General features: G+C 49.8%; 1 protein-coding gene across 1 annotated transcript in view; it reads left to right on the top strand.

The window, feature by feature from the left end:
- Window positions 1-17,036, top strand: part of Cfap46 (cilia and flagella associated protein 46) — an 84,161-nt gene that overhangs the window by 21,496 nt on the left and 45,629 nt on the right. Inside the window, exons 15-27 of the mRNA XM_051193280.1 lie at window positions 302-432; window positions 1,135-1,259; window positions 2,315-2,448; window positions 3,381-3,593; window positions 4,130-4,295; window positions 4,395-4,544; window positions 5,290-5,397; window positions 5,860-6,026; window positions 11,905-12,036; window positions 12,566-12,728; window positions 14,162-14,249; window positions 15,829-15,967; window positions 16,203-16,386. Of these exons, the coding sequence (XP_051049237.1) occupies window positions 302-432; window positions 1,135-1,259; window positions 2,315-2,448; window positions 3,381-3,593; window positions 4,130-4,295; window positions 4,395-4,544; window positions 5,290-5,397; window positions 5,860-6,026; window positions 11,905-12,036; window positions 12,566-12,728; window positions 14,162-14,249; window positions 15,829-15,967; window positions 16,203-16,386 (1,900 nt within the window). The remainder of the gene's footprint in view (window positions 1-301; window positions 433-1,134; window positions 1,260-2,314; window positions 2,449-3,380; window positions 3,594-4,129; window positions 4,296-4,394; window positions 4,545-5,289; window positions 5,398-5,859; window positions 6,027-11,904; window positions 12,037-12,565; window positions 12,729-14,161; window positions 14,250-15,828; window positions 15,968-16,202; window positions 16,387-17,036) is intronic.

Here is a 17,036-nt window from a genome sequence, read left to right as displayed (position 1 = left end):
TGTCACTGACGTGGGGGGGGGCAAACAGCCAGAGAGCTTCACATGACCTTGGGGACAGCCCTAGCTCTGACCTCTGGGCCTTGACTTCACAAACTGCTCCAGCTCTCACCCCTGAGTTATGGCCCCTGCCTGACCCCACTATCTGGGACCATCTTCCTGTTCATACCCTGGGCCAGCTGCACTTGTGTATCTCAATACCTGGCACCTGGATGCTGTGGGGTGGCTTTCCCTGGGACAGTCCCTCCAGGTATTCCTAATTCCACCTGTACTTTCTTTTCACCACTGGGATCTTGATGTATAGAATTGTGATTTGGGCTGAGCTGGCCAAAGTTGCCTGGAAGCAAGACGTGTGTGATGTCTGCCGCACGGCAACCCGCTTCTGCCTTCTGTACGACAGTATCAAGTCAAGGAAGACTGCAAAGCTAAAACGAGGTGTGCATCCCTACCATGCATGTGGCCCCCTGGCGTGTGGGTAGGCTGAGCTTTAGGGCTTCATAAACCTCTGGTGGCTGTGACAGCCACAGCACCTCTCAACCAGTCGATCCCACCAAGGGACACTAGGCAAAGGATGTAACACAGAGCCAGTGGGACCCTCCTGGAAGGGTCCTGATCATGTGTTTGGTCTAGAAGGGCCTTTGCACAGATAGCAACATTTCTGAGTACATATTTGGTCTGGCCTCTGTATCTGTATCTTTACACCCACAACATCAACCATAAAGGTTTGAAAGCATTTGTAACAAAAACAGGCATCTATTCTGAGCATACACAGCCTGGCTGTTGTCCCTGAACATTGCCCTTTAACAGTGATCCACACAGTGTATACATTGCAGCCAATGTCAAAGTCAAAGTTTATAGTTCAAAGGAGTGCTGTCAATGTTCCATGTGTGCATGGAACCATTTTATAAAAGGGACTGTACCTCAGTACCCCTGAGGGGTCTCAGCAACACTGAGTGGCAGCTGTGTTTAAAACTGACCAATAGTAACCACAAGGAATACAGGGTTAGAGTAACCCATGCTATCCCTCTTGAAGGGTTCATCCCACATAGGGAAGAGACTTGGGCAGCAGTTTGCAAGCGGGGGGAGGGAAAGGGGGAGACAAAAGGAGCCTATCTTTCCCTGCTGCTCTTCCCTCAGGGAGGAAGAAAAAAGGTACTGAGGGCTCTGTGCTTGACTGGGTGTCATCTGAGGTGACCCTGCAGAGAAATATGTCCTCTGACCTGCTGAGGAAGATCGCAGAGGTGTCATTTCTCAGTGCTGAGGTGCGTCATGAAGGTCTTGGCCATTGTAGCTGCCAGTGTTGAGGTGGCCATTTACACACCAGAGGGACTTGTCACCCGGGCTCCCCTCAGCATACACATCCCTAAACAAAACTGTACATTAGGGAGAGGAACTGAATTCAGTTCCCAGAGGACTGCATGAGAAAAGTGTGAACGGAGATGCAGGGTGGGGTGCATTGGTGTGAATTTTCTTTGTGGGAAATAATTTCTGAATTCTGTGTGTGAAGTTATATTCAGGGATTGAACTTGGAGTTGACTCAGGAAGTTCTTGAAGGAGGTGTGATCTCTGCTATAGGACTCTGTAGGCTTAGCAGATGCCTGGGCTGGATCTTGGTTCCCCAAAACCAATAGGCCTGCTCCTTTACAGACATGGTACTGAGAGCCAGTGCTGGACCATGTGGGTTGTGACCTAGAAGTATCCAAAGCCCCCACACCTGTGCCAGTGTCAGAGGCAACATTCGTTTTACCCTCACAATTATATAGCATTTCCTTTGGTTTCACTCAGTGGGAACAAAGCAGAGGCTGGGAGCACTCACTGGTTTATTCCATTGGAGTCTAGTGACACAGCATGACCAAAGACAACCCCTGTGCTCAGGGAACAAACAACCAAATGGCAGTGCTGAGAGTTGACATGCAAGGAGACCAGTGACTGAGACTAGCTAACTGGACGGCCAGCTAGGGACTGGCCTGATCCCTACCCTCTCACCCCACCTGCCTGCCAGGTGGGCTTTTGCAGCTTTTGAGGTTTCAGAGCAAGTCTGGGAGGCTTCAGGGAGATGAACAGTCACCATGGTAGAACATGAAGGCTGCTCTGCCTACCCACCGAAGTGTGATGATGGGTGGGGCCTGTGCTTCTGAAAGAAGCCCTCTTCTTCTTGGGATGCAGGAATTGGCAGGCTGTCGAGGCAGGTGGGGTATGCAGGTTCATCGTGTACTTTTCATTTGGGTTTGGCTTTTTCAAAAGCAGGATTTGCTGTATGTTCCCCATGCCATGGTCTGCTTAGCTGTGGCTTCTATGACTGCATGCTTCCTCACAGGCCACTGTCCACTTGCTGCGCTTGGAAGGTGTGGAGCTGAATGGCAGGGCCATCCCCCCTGAGGACGTGAGCCAACACCCAGCTGGCTATGTGCCTGAGCCACCAGATAGCAATCCAGAGTGGATCACATACAGGTGGGTGGGAGTCCCAGCCACCCTGTAGACCAGCGGTTCTCAACCTGTGTGTCGTGACCCCTTTGAGGTCACACATCAGATATCCTGCATATCAGATATTTACACTACATTTCACAGCAGTAGCAAAATTAGTTATGAAGTAGCAATGGCATAATTTTATAGTATGGGTCACCACAACATGGATTAAAGGATCATAGCATTAGGAAGGTTGAGGACCACTGTTCTGGACCAAGGATTAAAGAACTGTTTCATTTGCCCAGACCCTGTTGTGGATGAAGCAGGATATACATATTAGAGCCTAGGCTGTTTGTAAGCCATGGCTAAGAGTGGCTTGAACTAATCAAACAATTGGAAAACCCAACAGACTTGGCCCTGATGAGAAATTTCCCAGCTGGGCTAATGGGAGAGAGTTGCTTTCGCCATGAGCACCATGCTGAGTGGCTACATTGCCCTGGTCTAGGTACCACCAAGCAGACCATGTGTGCTGGGGGCCGGCACAGCTACAGAGCTTTTTGAAGCCAGGAAGTAAAGACAACCAAAGAGGTGAGAGAAGGCAGCCTGGAAGAGGCTAGGCCAGAACTCCTCCTCAAACCAGGGAGCTATTAACTGGGCCTGTAAGACTCATAGCATTGGAGGATCAGTGAGAGTAGCTTGCCAGTATCTGGGTAGAAAGGAAGGACAGATTGGCATGTCCCGAGGGCAAGGGCTAGGTAGGACCAGGTGTGATCAGGGACATTTGGGGACAGTTGCATGAGGGGAGGAGCACCAAGACAGTCTCTCTAGAGCCTGGATCCCTGGCCTATAGAGACAGTCTGAAATGTCCCCAGGTCTGAGTGGGGATGACTCAGATAGCCCCGGCTCACAGTGGTATGTGGGATGGGGAAGATGGAGGCTGGATGTTGAGCTGACTGCTGCACCGTATGTTGTTTCAGAACCTGGATAGAAAGCCTGTCACAGTATGCAATGAGCAACTGGCTGCGTGCTGCAGAGATCGGGCAGGAGTTAGGGGAATCCTGGATTGTACAAAATGCTGTGGTCTATGTTATGAACCACAACCGTCACCTTATCTTGGCTGGGAGGCAGAAAGAGCTGGTGGATTCCCTCTGTCACCTCCTGAACACCCTCAAAGCCACTAGCTACAAAGGGTAGGTGTGGACACCACACCTGCTGTGGGGTCAGGCATGACTGTTGTGGGGACAATGAGTTGAGAGCCTAGAAGGCATGGGTAAGGCCTATGTAAGGAGGGGGCATGGCCTCCATGGCCCAGGGTACTCAGTGGTCATCCAGCCTTGGGCTGGGGGTGGGGAGAGAATGGGAAATCCATGACTGTATCTTTCTTACCAGATGAATGAGATCTTGGATTAATGTTTCCCCAGCAGAAATTACAAGTCTGAAGGTTGGCTTTGAGGCCAGCCTGGTCTATAAAGTAAGTTACAGACCAGTCAGGGCAACATAGTGAGAACCTGTCAAGAAGGAAAGGAAAAAAGAAAGGAAGGGAGCGAGAGAGGGAGGAGAAGCAAGCTAGGGCCCAGTGGCACTCACCCATGGACTGTGTTAAACCACAACCATCCTCTCATCTTGACCAGGAGGCAGAAGGAGCTGGTGTGGTGCTGTGAGCTTCAACACAGGGCTAAGCTGTGTCCTGCACTGGTTGTCACAGCTCTCATGTCACACCCTCCAGGGACTCCATCATGCTGGTCATGCTCTGTGATGCCCTTGCTCGGGGCCTGATCATCAGCTGGATTCCCACCCAGACATCAGAAAAGTCGAAAAAGAATGTACGCCCCAACTTGGTTCATGTTCCAGTGGAGTCCTTCGCCTTACCTGAGATCAGAACAGCTGTGGAGGTACTCCACCCTGCAGCTGGGGGTGGGCCACGGGGGAAGGTCAGAGGGAGGGTGGCTCAAGGCTCTTAGATCTGCCTTGTGACAATGACCTTGATTTAGGTCTGTGAGTTTGCACTGAACCTCACTAATGGGAACGTGCCAGACGACATTGTCCCCACCAGTGTGCGACAACATCTCATCGCCACCTGGGTGAAGGCTAAGCAGCTACTGCAGCAGCAGATTGGGCAGCGACTGGGCACCGATGAACCGGTGGGTGCTGAGGACACCTTGGGGGGGGGTTAGGATCCACAGACTGCTTTTCCCCACTGGTGTTCCCATTATGGTCTGAAGTGTGGCCACAGTTGCTGGAAAAGGGCATGTTTCCACCTCATAAGTTCTGAGGTTGTTCTCTACCATTGCCACAACTGCTACTCTTGAGAGCCAAGGCGCAACATGTCCACCAAGTCTGAGCTCTGGGTCTCTGGGGTGCTGCCCCTCTCTCTTACTGCCACTCGTTGACCCAGTCATTGCACTGACAGGGCACTAGCCCACCCCCCAACACAAAACCTATGGGAGCAGGGTCTGGGAAGGAGAAGGGTTATGAACTCAAGGGCTGCCACCATGACCCTGTAGCAAGTAAATTACAGTGAGGAGTTGGAGGGAGGGAGCAGGGGAGGGCCCAGGAGGGACATTTATACTGGGCCAGAAGGAGTTAATGGGACAACTCTCATATCAGCAACCTCCTTACCAGGGTTCAGCAGCCTTCTACCTCTAGAAAGCCCTCCTTAGTGGCCAGACACACTGTCTTAAAGACTCAGGAATATACAGACTTCGTACCTTCTTGACTGAGAAGATAGCATAGAGGTTGATTCTTACCAAAGTTCCAAATACTGTAGTCTGGTTCTCCCTTGAGACTAATGCTGCACAGGATTATCTCAAAAATGGTTCAGTTTTCCACATCTTTCCTTCCATGTTTCCTGGGCAACTGGACACTCTAGCCCTTCTATCCCTCCAGAGTACCAACGAGGACATCAGCTCTATAACCAGAGTCCTTGTTGCCCTTGAGATGTACTCGTGCAATGGACTGGGCCTCATGGACTTCACTGTCCCCCCTCTAGCCCAGGTGGGTTTCCCAAGGTATCCCAAGAGGTAAGTCAACAGCTCCCATCCAGGAAAGATGAGGAAGCCGAGCTCTAGGGTCCTTGCTGGGGTAGTCAGAGCTCAAACCCACATCCACATTACACTCCCTCTGCCTCCTGACAACTGCCTTCTCTGAAAGCGCGCACATCTGGCTTTTGCATGGTACAGTCCTTTATACCAGTGTGAGGAATGTGCCAAGAGGACTTTCTGTGTCCTATTTCATCCCAAGACCTCAGCACAGGCAGAGGCATATGGGAGGCCAGGCATGCGAAAGACATAAGGATGGAGCAATGAGATGAGGGACTTCACAGATCAGTGGAGATTAGCATCCATGATGACACGCGTGCCAAGCCATGTACACGGTCATTGTTGAGGGCCATGGACCGCTAGAAAGTCATTGTTACTAATGTGCTGTTCTGCTCCCCCTGCTTCACATGCTGGGAAGGTGGTGAAAATGGCCTCTGAGTGCACTTGGTCAGAGCCCCTGGTGGAGCTGCAGATCCTGACGCGCCTCTCCCACTTCGCCTATGTGGCCCACGACCATGAGATCACTATGGCGTGTTCTCAGAATGCCACACAGATGGGCCTCAAGTACCTGCGGTTGTTTGACACGTAAGTGACCTCCACGATGGTGTCCTGGAGGCATACAGTGACATAAGCAGAGTGTGGAGTGTGCCCCATGCCACAGGGCAGGGGCGCGGAGGTGCAGTCCTACTGAGCAAGGGACAGCTGGCAGGAGTCTGACTGCTGTGACCCTTCATCTGTTTGTCTGTGTGTGCTATAGGACAACACAGTGAGCAGGGCCACGCTGCTGTGTGTTAATGGGGACTCAAGAGACACACAGGTCTCACTGAGGAGATCTGTGCAAGACATAGCTGTGTGTGATAGGCAGAGAGTGGATGGCTCTCTTATGTGAGGCTGCTGGGACAAAATACCACAGCTGGGGTAGCCTACAAAATGGGATTTTATTATTCATGGCATAGACCCCGGATGTTCAAGTTCAGGGCGTGGCAGTTGGTGTCTAGTGAATGTCACTGCTTAGTTCACATAGTGAACTAGGCCACTTCAAATGGTGGAAGAGGAAAGAGGCACATTTATATTCCTTTATGGGGCAGGATTCCATCCTGGGGCTCCAGCCCTACCCTTCACTGCCTTCTTCTCCCAAAAGTCCTTCTACTACTGCCATCCCCTGCTCCAGGGAAGCAGATTTCAGTATGTGACTTTAGGGAACGTATATGGTTCTCTGATCAGCCATGTTCCAATCCCGGTGCAGACAGATTTGCCCAAGTGATTTTTGGGAGAGACAAGATGCATGACACTGAAATATAGCACTGCCCTTGGACAGGCCGTTGGATGGGAGGCAGCTTCTCTGTCAGGTCTCTCATGGCAACCAGAGGAGATTGCTAGTTGCCAGAAATATTAGCTGCTTTTCTCATTGCCCTGAACTGATGAGAGGTAGTCCAATGGAGGAAAGGGTTAATGTGACTCTTGGTTTCAAGGTACAGTCCCTTATGAAGGGAAGGCACGGTAGCAGGCTGCTAGAAGGCAGCAGCTAGAAGGGTGCGGCTGGGACCCCTCACCACATGTTTTGTTTGGCAGAACAGGAGGTAGGGAGCAGACAAGGAGTAAGGCCAGGCCACAAAAACTTCATGGCCTGTCCCATGACTGGCTTCCTCTGTGGAGGAAGTGTCACCCCCTAAAGGTCCTACCATCTTCCACAGCAGTGCCTCCAGCTAGGAGCCAGTGCAAACACATGAGCTGCAGAGGGACATTTCTCATTCTACCTGCAACACCAGTGAAGCACCAGAATACGTCCATCTTCCTTCATAGTTCCTACAATGTTCCATGATGAGTAAACGGTAGTCTTTCCTTCTCCCTGAAGGTGATGCTGTAACAAATGACCATGCAGCCAAGACTGTTTTCCTTGGCTTTTTGGCTTCTTTCCTGAGTCCAGTTATCCTGAAAGAAAATCATGACCCAGGGCTATGGAGGTGTTTCCTTTGCCCAGCAGCCAGCTTGGTCAGTGTTCACCAAATCCACAGAGTTCTTCCCCACACCCATGTCTCCAGCCTTGGGCCATGTCTCCAGCCTTGTTTTCTGAGCCCTTGAAGCACTCCTGGTATGTCGGCAGGATTTATATGGCGCACAATATGTGCCCTGTAAGGACAAGGCCAAGCATGTGTCTTGTTCACAGGGACAGCTCCACGCTGTGTTCATTCAACTGCTGAGAGCTGAGAGTCAGCAGAACCCCATGACTGCAATGTCCGTAACTGAAGAAGTCATATGTCCAGACCTTCCTGCACATGCAGAGGCAAGGACATAGCATTGATACTGAGAAATGTTCCTATGACAAACATGACCATGTGGCTCATAGGCCTTTAGAACTGGTTTGTAGGAGGGATGTGGCAGAGTTTGTAGCTGCAGGACTGAGAATTCCTAGAAATGCTATGAGCAAAACATAATGGACCATTTTGTTTTGGTCCAGAGTGTGGAAAAACAGAACGCTGAGAGGAATAAGTGGGGGAGCCTCAGTTCGTGAAGTTTTCCAGAGGAAGAAAAGCTCTGTTGGGGACTGGGCCACATTCTTGTCCTATTCAGGCAGAGAATCTGGCAGCTTTCTTCCTGTGTCCTGATCACTTTAGTAAGGCTGAATTCAAAAGTAATGGAAAATCCATGATAGCACAACAACAAAGCTATGGCATAGTTATTGGCCGCTATTAGTCAGATCTACAGTGAGAAGGAGCCACAAGGTAAGAGAAGTGTGCAGTTTGGTGAGGAAAAGAGAGGTGGCAGGTTCCAAACTTGTGCAGATATGGCGGTCTTAGCAAAGCGCACATGGAGAGAAACCTAAAGTTCTGCACTGAGATCACAGGAAAGGTGCCTTTAGAAATGCAAATTCATTTGAAAGAAAGGAAAGAAGAGAAGACACAGAGTCTTCTCTTCTCAAAAACAACTGTCTAGGCAAGTCTTTTCCCAGATTCAGCCAGGGTACAGAGACCACCACACCTGTGGTGGAAGGGGATCTAACTACATCGCAGGCTAACATCAGAACTTGGCAGCGTTCACGCGGTGCTGGTTTTGTAGGCAGGCTAAATGCAAGAGTGAGAGATTGACAGAGGCTTTCCCCCAGGTCCTAGAAAGCCATTAGGGCCAGATAATGCATGCGACAGGGTCCTGCCTCCTGAAGGGAGATCCTGAGAGGTCATCCTGTGGAATGTGAAGGTGTTGCTTAAGCTGCCATAGGGGCCTCAGGGTGTTGGAGATGCCAGGACCACAGGAACCCACCAAGGGACGCTGTAGGCACAGAGTGGCGCTGGCCCGAGAGAGAAGCCACATGTATTCCAAATGGCAGAACTGGAGGTTTGGGCCCCTTGGGGCTGAACACACTGGTGGAGCCAGCAGGAGGGCAGCAAAGCAAGGAGCTCTGCTATCTGACGGTCCACCCACTTTTGGGTGTCTTTATATTAATACATTTCAAAGGTTTACCTCTAGTTAGGAACACATTAAGTCAAATACCAAGATGGCAACTGAATGGTTATTGACAGGACTAAAGATAGCCCAGAATAATATTGACTTTGGATCTGCAGCATTCCAGGTCTCTGCAATCATGCTGCTCTAACCACTCAGTCCTATAGCATCTTTAACACCCCCCCCCCTGAAACTTAAGTTCACAGGTGGGATGTTATGGCTTAAACCGATGTGTTTAGGTATCAAGCTGACAATAGGTAGGCTTGTAGTAGTTAATTTGCTTTGATTGCCAGCTTGATTGTATTAAGAAGTACCTTGGACATTAACGAGACAGGACTCCTGAGTTGTCCTTGAGGTTGTTTTCAAAGAGGTTTAATCAGAGAGGAAGACTCAACTTGAATGCAGGTATCACAAACAGGGACAGGAGGAGGAAGCCAGGAGAGTACCAGTATTCATCTCTCTGCTTTCTGATTATGGGTCAGAAACATGTGGCCAGTTTCCTCCTGCTCCCACCTTCTTCGCCATCACGAAGATTATATGCATTAGTGATGAACTCTGAGTCACCAGCTCTGAGACATCAATCTCACATTAAAGGAAGAACGAAAAGCACCTCCCCTTGGAGTTATTTAACCCAGATCGAGTCCAGATTTGAATCCTCTGCTCCCTGTGTCTTCAGTTCTCTGGTGCATGAGTCTGAGTCTGTGCCTGTCTAAAGACTGTGTCTGTCTCCCAGTGTCTGACTGTTCTGTCTGTGTGTGTCTAACAAAGGGCTTCCCCCTGTCTTTACTGAACAGCACAGAAATCACCACCAGGGGGAGGAATAGGATGCTTTATAGAAATCTTTAACAGAGCTTTATGAGGCATCAGGTCTCTGGTTCCAACTGGCCCAGGCAGCAGACATCATTGTTTATCAACCAATATCCACAAATGGTGGCTTTCAGCCTTCACTGTAGGTTTTGGGTGTAGCTTTCAACCTCTGCATTTGCTGCTTTCAGCAAGTGATACACAAGCATTGTTTGAGTCAGGGACAAGATTACAGCTATGCATTAGCTTAGGTTGAAAAAGCTGACTTCATGAAAACTCCAAGGCAAGTAAGGTTGATTGATAAAGTCAGGTTAAAAACAAAAGTTTGAGGACACAGTAGGACAGCAGTCTTAAATCTTAAGTGGTGAAGGGTGCCTGTGAGGTCTAGCAAAAGGTCTAGTCACCACACACCATGATGAACTATATTCCCTCAACTGCGAACCAAAATAAGCTCCTCCCTCCTTAAACTGTTCTTACCAGGAATTTGGTTACAGCCACTAGGAAAGCAACTAAAGCAGTGTCTTTAGGGGCCCTTGGCAGGGCCTTTAGCACTGAACCATCTCACCCATGCTCATCTTGCTCTTACTTAGATCTGATGTTGAGTTGGAAGGGGCAGTGGGAGGGCAGACTAGCTGAAGTCCACATACCACAGGCTATGCAGAAAAGACTGACAAGGCCCCAAGGTAGGGCCAGGAACACGACCTGACAGATTAGAAACCACACCCTGTGGGATCAGGTGAGAGCTGGCAGAGGTGGTCATATTCAATTGTGCCCCAAAATCAATCCACTTCTGTTACTCAAACATTATTCTTAGAAGAAATAAACAAGTTGGGCATCTCTGCAGAAAGGGTGGCTATGTGCTGTTTGCACTACTGTTCACAGCCACGGTCTGCTTGGGCACAGGAAAAGAGACAGGCACAGCACCAGGCCAGGCTAGCACACTCTTCCATCCGTGATACTAAGTCAGATCTAATTTATAAATGAAATTCCTGTAAGAAATGAAGCAAAGACGCCCATGCTATGAACAGCAACAGGAAACCTGGAGACTGCCATGCTGAGTGCCTCACTAGGCCACCTGAGGATCTTTTGTAGACCACTGTTGTCCCCTCCTGGTGACTGCTGTCACTGCACCCTGAACACTGCAAGGGTCAAAATTTCCAATTGTTGCATCCTAGGCTAGGGTCACAACCTTCTTTACACTATCCTACCACCTATGAAGTGTGTGGGGGGGGTGTTAATTACCACCCAGCCTTGGTTTACCTTAAGACCACAAGTTCCCACTGTACAGCAGGTGCTTGCAGGCTAAGCATCAGGTGCACCTTCCTCCCCTGGCTCCTTGAAACATATTCGACTGTTTGCTCCAGCAAGCAGCTGCCCATCTTCTAGAGCCCCAGGACCCAAAGGAAATGTTCCCAGAACAAGGATAAAGTCTGTGCTGTGGAGCCGGGCAGCTGGAACATGTCCCACCCGTCTCACCCCACTCCACCCCTCCCACCCCACCCCCACTCTGCATGTGCCCAGACCACTGCTGCACCGGGTATGGGAGCCAGGAGAGTGTCTGTGGAGCTATGGTGCTGCTCTGATATGGTACTGCAGGCCTATGTGCCCCTCTGATCAAATAGCGCAGAATGCCTGGGACAAGACATTCTGCCCAGGAAGCAAAACCTAGCTGAGGACAGACCCAACAGATACTTCTACTGGCCCACTGATGGGTGGAAAGCCACCCCAAACAAGTGGCTAAAAGCCAGTTTGGAAGTCTGTCTCTTGGTTCTGTGGGTTCACTGGACTCTGCCAATTAGTTCTGGTTTGGGGTCTCTCATAAGGGTACTAGAGAACACATCAGTCAGGCACCCACAGAGCTGATTCCCACATCCTCAGAAATTCTGTGGGTAGCCTATCCATCTCCAGGAACTTCCATGGGTCTTGTTGTGTAGTATTTCTGTGAATGCAAGCACTGAGAGACCATTCCCTCAATGAATGTTCAAGACACTCAGGCCAGATGTGGGCATCTCAGTTCACTGGCAATGAATGCCTCAGAAGGCAGAGTCACTTGTCCTGCATCATCTATCAGTTGGGTGAGTCCCTCAGGCACAGGGTCAGGTAGAAATGCACCTTCACCTTTGCAGGGCCATGGGTGAAAGGACAGTGTTCGAAGTGAGTGGAGCCCAGCAAATATCACCTCCCACCTCTCCTCTAAATCACTCTGTGCCCTCTCCAGGACCGATGCCAAGCTGGCAGCAGAAATGCTGTGTACTGTGTCCTGCATCCAGGGCCGGAGCATCATGGAAAACTTGAAGGGTAGGAAGCAACTACGGCTAGCAGCCTCCAAGGTCTTTGTAGAGAGCGCCAGGTATGCAGCTGGGGGATGGTTTGGCAATGTGTGGGGGGAAAACTGGTACAGTGCCACAGTGATGCTGTGGGGGCTTTCCTGAGTCCCAGGGAAGGAACTGGGTATACCAGTAAGCCACCGGCCACATCCTGTCATGCAGCCGAGCTCATAGACACCAGGGCATCCACAGGCAGTTCTGGAAGAAGCTCAATAGAGCTGTTGAGCTAAGTGGGTGCCAAGGCTGTCTGAAGAATCCCTAAGCATACAGGACCCTAAGTAGCAAGGGGCAGGAAGATACAGTAAGGGCCAGGCCAGGAGAGCCCATCGTTGGCCTGTGAGGTGGGCAGCGCCTGGCCCAAACAATTTGCTGAGGAGGGGGTAGGGCAGGTTTGCCCTTCCATGGTGCCTGCCGTACGATGCCAAAGCTGTACCACCCTGATTCCACTCCTTACCTACCAAGTCCAGAAACCTCTGGATTGGATGAATCAGGGGAAAGGTATGGCTGAGTACCTGAGCAGCCCGCATAACTGGATGAGACATGTCATTTCAGGTTTGGGGGCCTGGCAGGAAGCAGTTCCCTGGTGATGATGGCCGCCCGGCACTACTGGAACACATGGCTCCCGCTTCTGTCCTCACCAGTCAACAGGAAGAAGGCCAAGGGATCCCTCCAGCGAATCATCAACATCATCAACAAGACAGAGTCCAAGAAGCAGGTGCTGTAGGGACACAGGCTAGGGTCCTAGGAGTCCTTACTCTCAGGCCTGGCCAGACTCACAGAAAAGGACAGCCTCAGGATGGCTCCCACAGAGTATGACTGCCTTGAGGCATGGCCCTTATGGGATATGACTTTCACTGGACACAGCCCCCATGGGACATGGCTCCCATAGGCTATGATACCAAGCAAGACATGACCCACATTGGGCATGACCTCTACTCACAACTCCTCCAGATCACAGCATTCTCCAGATCCCAGAGAGGTAGGAGGTTCTTGGCCAGTCTCAGTGGTGGCCTCTGACCTCCTGTCCCCCTGGCCCAGAATTATCTCCCACTCCCTCTTTTTTTTTTTAAGCAAATTTGAAACAGAGGATTTCCCCGATTCTCAGTTTGGTTTATCTCTTCGCTTTCTGGTTTAGTTTTATTTATTCTTTTTCTGTTATCTGGATAATTAGAGGCAGAGTATTGATTTGAGATCTTCTGTATTGACAGGAATATTCACAGCTGTTAGCTTGCCTCTGAGCATTGCTTTTACTATGTCCCAGAGATTTTTTTTTCTCTAATTCTTTATTCCACTGATTTAACATGTTTCACATCATTGAAAACAACTAGATTATGTTGGATATGTGGTATGTATATATTGTGCTGTGGTGTGGTATGTGGATGGTATATGTTGTATGGTATGTGGTATGTATTGTATGAAGTGTGGGTGGTATGGTGGGGTGTGTATATGGCATAGTGTTTGATGTATACATATGGTGTGGTATATATTGGATATAATATATACATATATGTTTATGTGTTTGTGCAATGTGTTGGTTATAATTTGGTCTGCATGGTATGATATATGTGTGATATCATATGTGTATGGTTATGTAGTATTGTACAATGGTATGAGATTAACTCAAAAAACTCAGTAGCCCTCCTATATACAAATGATAAGCAGGCTGATAAAGAAATCAGAGAAACATCACCCTTTACAATGGCTACAAATAACACAAAATGTTTTGGGGTAACTCTAACCAAACAAGTGAAAGACCTGTATGTACTATGGTGTGCATGGAATGTGTGTGGTATGTATGGTGTGCACAATGCGGTGTCTTGTGTATAGTATGAGAGTGTGTGGTATGGTGTGGTGTGATGTGGCATTATGTATATATGGTATGGAAGGTTTTTGTGTGTATAATATGTGCATGGCATGGTCTAGGTGTGGAATGGTACATATTTCATACAGCACACAGTGTGTTATAAATGTGTGGTATTGTGTGCATGCGGCATGTTTGGTGTATGTGCTTATAACCTTTTCTAACTTGGTGGTTCTGAAATTTGCTGCACTTTCTGTCTTTTGTTTGTTTTTTACTGATACTAGTGAGGAATGAGATGGAGGGACATCAGTCCCCTCCAAATGTGCCATTTGTTTGTTTCACTTAAGGAGACAGAAAAAACACTGCTTCTGCACCAGTGGCCAACAGCTGACTTCCAGGGTGGAGGGATGGCACCTGAAGGCCAATACCTTCCAGGTTTGTAGCTGGGGGAAAGGGAGAGATCTGGAAGTTGCAGTGCCTCATGTAAGGACACCCAGGGTCCTCTGGCACCAAAGTGGAGAGCCTTCACAGTCAGCCTTCACTGTGCTGCTAGATGAGTCTTCTCTTCCTCTTCCGCTTTTTAGTTTTTCAAGGCAGGGTTTCTACACTGTGTAGTTCTCCTGGCTGTCCTGGAACTGGCTCTGTAGACCAGGCTGGCCCTGAACTCACAGACACCTGCCTGCTTCTGCCATCTACGTGTTGGGATTAAAGGTGTGTGCCACCATGCCCAGTTACATGGCATCTTAATCATGTTTTCTACCATAAAATATTTGGAGATGTACCTCTCAGTGAAACGAGGAAACAGACCACAGACCAGCAGAGCTCTATTCAGTACGGTTTCAGGTTTTTGAAAAGAATACATTTTCTTGGTAAGATTCTCTGCCACTGGGCGAGGTACATGAGGTACACAGACACACATGCAAGCAAAAAACCCATACACATAAACAAAACAAACCACCACCAACAACAACAAAAACAACCCTCCAGTTCTGGGCCAGGTGTGGTATCACACACCTTTAATCCCAGCTCTTAGGAGATAGAAGCAGGCAAATTGCTGTGAGGCCAGCCTGGTCTACAGAGCGAGTTCCAGGATAGGCTCCAAAGCTACAACAGAGGAACCCTGTCTTAAAAAAGAAAGACGAAGGAAGGAAGGACGGAAAGAGGAGGAGGAGAAGAGGAGGAGGAAGAGAATGAGCATGCTCATTAACATCCCTTCCATTGCAGTGCGGTTGGCAGGTTCAGAGAACAAGCTCAAATAATAAAGGAACTATGAGGTCCCCAAGTGCCCAAGGTTAGCCAGTTTTTCAAGCCCACCTTGGGTTAAGGGAAAGCCAGCTAAGCTGCCAACCTGAGCAGTGCCTCAGCCAGCATGTGACAAGAGCATGGGCTTGCCTCAGCACCCCTATACTAGAACACTGAGCATGAGAGCCATGACAAAAGGAAAAGCAGCACCCTCCTGACCCACCCAAGGATGGCCTCGGGGATGTGTGACAAATCTGGTGGCCAGGCCTGCAGCCTTCCCTGAATGTGACTGGGAATATGTAAGATACAGAGGGAAGAAAGGGTTTCCATTTCCTCGTGGTCATGTTGTTCACTGTTCACTGTTGGATTAAAAGAACAGTAACAGGCTTTCTGAGGAGAGAGAGGGGACTCAGAAAACCTGGCACCCTGGCCCTCGGACTATGTGCTGTGCAACCAAGATACTCCATGAGTTACAGGGAGCTCCTCAAAGCCAATAGACAGAGATAAGTGGAGACAAGAGAGGCCACTTGGAGCTAGTTCCTTCAGACAGAGGAGTACCTGAGCCATGGGACACTGCAGGCAAGAGCCACAATGATCTACCACCAGCCCTATAGGGCAACTTCTAGCCTTCTGATCCGTACATACCTGCATATGAATGTGACATGGATTGTGAGGTAGTAGGGGTGTGGAGTGAGAGGTCAGAGGGCATCAAGTCAGTTGGCAAGGAGCTGGCTGCCCAGGCCCTTAAGACTCCATCCCTTCTCTACCCCAGGGTCTGAGGATGACCTCACACTCCGTGCTGCACTCTATAGCCTGCTCTTCCACAGCCATGCTGACCAGAATGACTGGGAGATGGGCCTTAAGGTGCTGGATGAGGCTGTGCAAGTGCTGCCGAGGACAGCCCACCGCCTGTGAGTGCCCTTACCCTGAGCACCCTAGGATGGTCTCTGCACTCCTCAACTGGGCTTCCCCGTGCTCCCTTTCCACTACAGGACGTCACCTCCCCAGGAAAGAACCAAACATATAGCATGAAAATCCCAGCTAGGCCCCCATCTGGTCCCCTCCCTGCCAACAGGAACATAGGCAGCAGTAGTTCCGTATGTCCTGCGTATGTTCCATGTTGTGCCATCTTTTCCTGCTCTTTAGCTTGATTTTCAAACATATGGTCATTGTGAAGGCCAAACTTGGCCAGAACTTTACCATGGAAATTCAGAAGTTCAAGGATGAGAGTGAAGACTATTTGGCACACATGTGGTACCGTCTGGCCAAGAACTCGAGGAACATCTCTGGAGAGTTCACCTGTTATCAGAATGCTATCCAGGCACTGCAGGTCTGTGCGGCATCCATGTCGGTGATGGCAGGCAGATTTGTCTCTCGGTTACAGAGATAACCATCTGAAAAGCTTCAGAATTAAGGACTTAGTGGGTCAGCTCAGAGGAAGCCACTGTGTGGCAAGCCCTGGCTGAGGGGAGAGACTCCCTTCTGCTGATTTGCCCCTTAGCCACCCATCTTGAAAAGGATAGAGAGTCTAGACCGCCCTGGGGTCAATGTCTGGGCTTCCTGGAACCCGGGACTGCTGAGCAAGCAGAGCTCTGCATGCAGCAGGCTAGGGCAGGCAGGTCTTGCTGTCTCCGCCACCAAAAAACCAAAACAGATATTCCATTCCAAGCACTTGAGTGGGAGGGTGCTCTGACTTCCGATTTGATGACAATGCTTCTCATGAGTGAGGCCCACATGGGGCTCCCTGAGGTCCTGAGTGTGGGACCAATGGTGTCCTGGGCCTCTGAATGGAAAGGTCTGAACTGTGAGAAACCACCTCGGGAGGCTGGTCAGTTTCACAGGCCCTTAGCAGACCCTGCTATGAGGTCCTGGCTGCCACAGACCAGGGCAGCTCTCAGCAAGAGAACTAGGTCCATCTCAGGGCACAGGCTGTGGCTTCAGAGACCTGACACTAATGCTTGTGGTTAAAGGGAGCTCTGC

The sequence above is a fragment of the Phodopus roborovskii genome, unplaced genomic scaffold, assembly GCF_943737965.1.
Source record: "Phodopus roborovskii unplaced genomic scaffold, PHOROB, whole genome shotgun sequence".
NCBI lineage: Eukaryota > Metazoa > Chordata > Mammalia > Rodentia > Cricetidae > Phodopus > Phodopus roborovskii.
The sequence above is the reverse complement of the archived record's forward strand: the minus strand, read 5'-3'. Positions and strand labels throughout refer to the sequence as shown.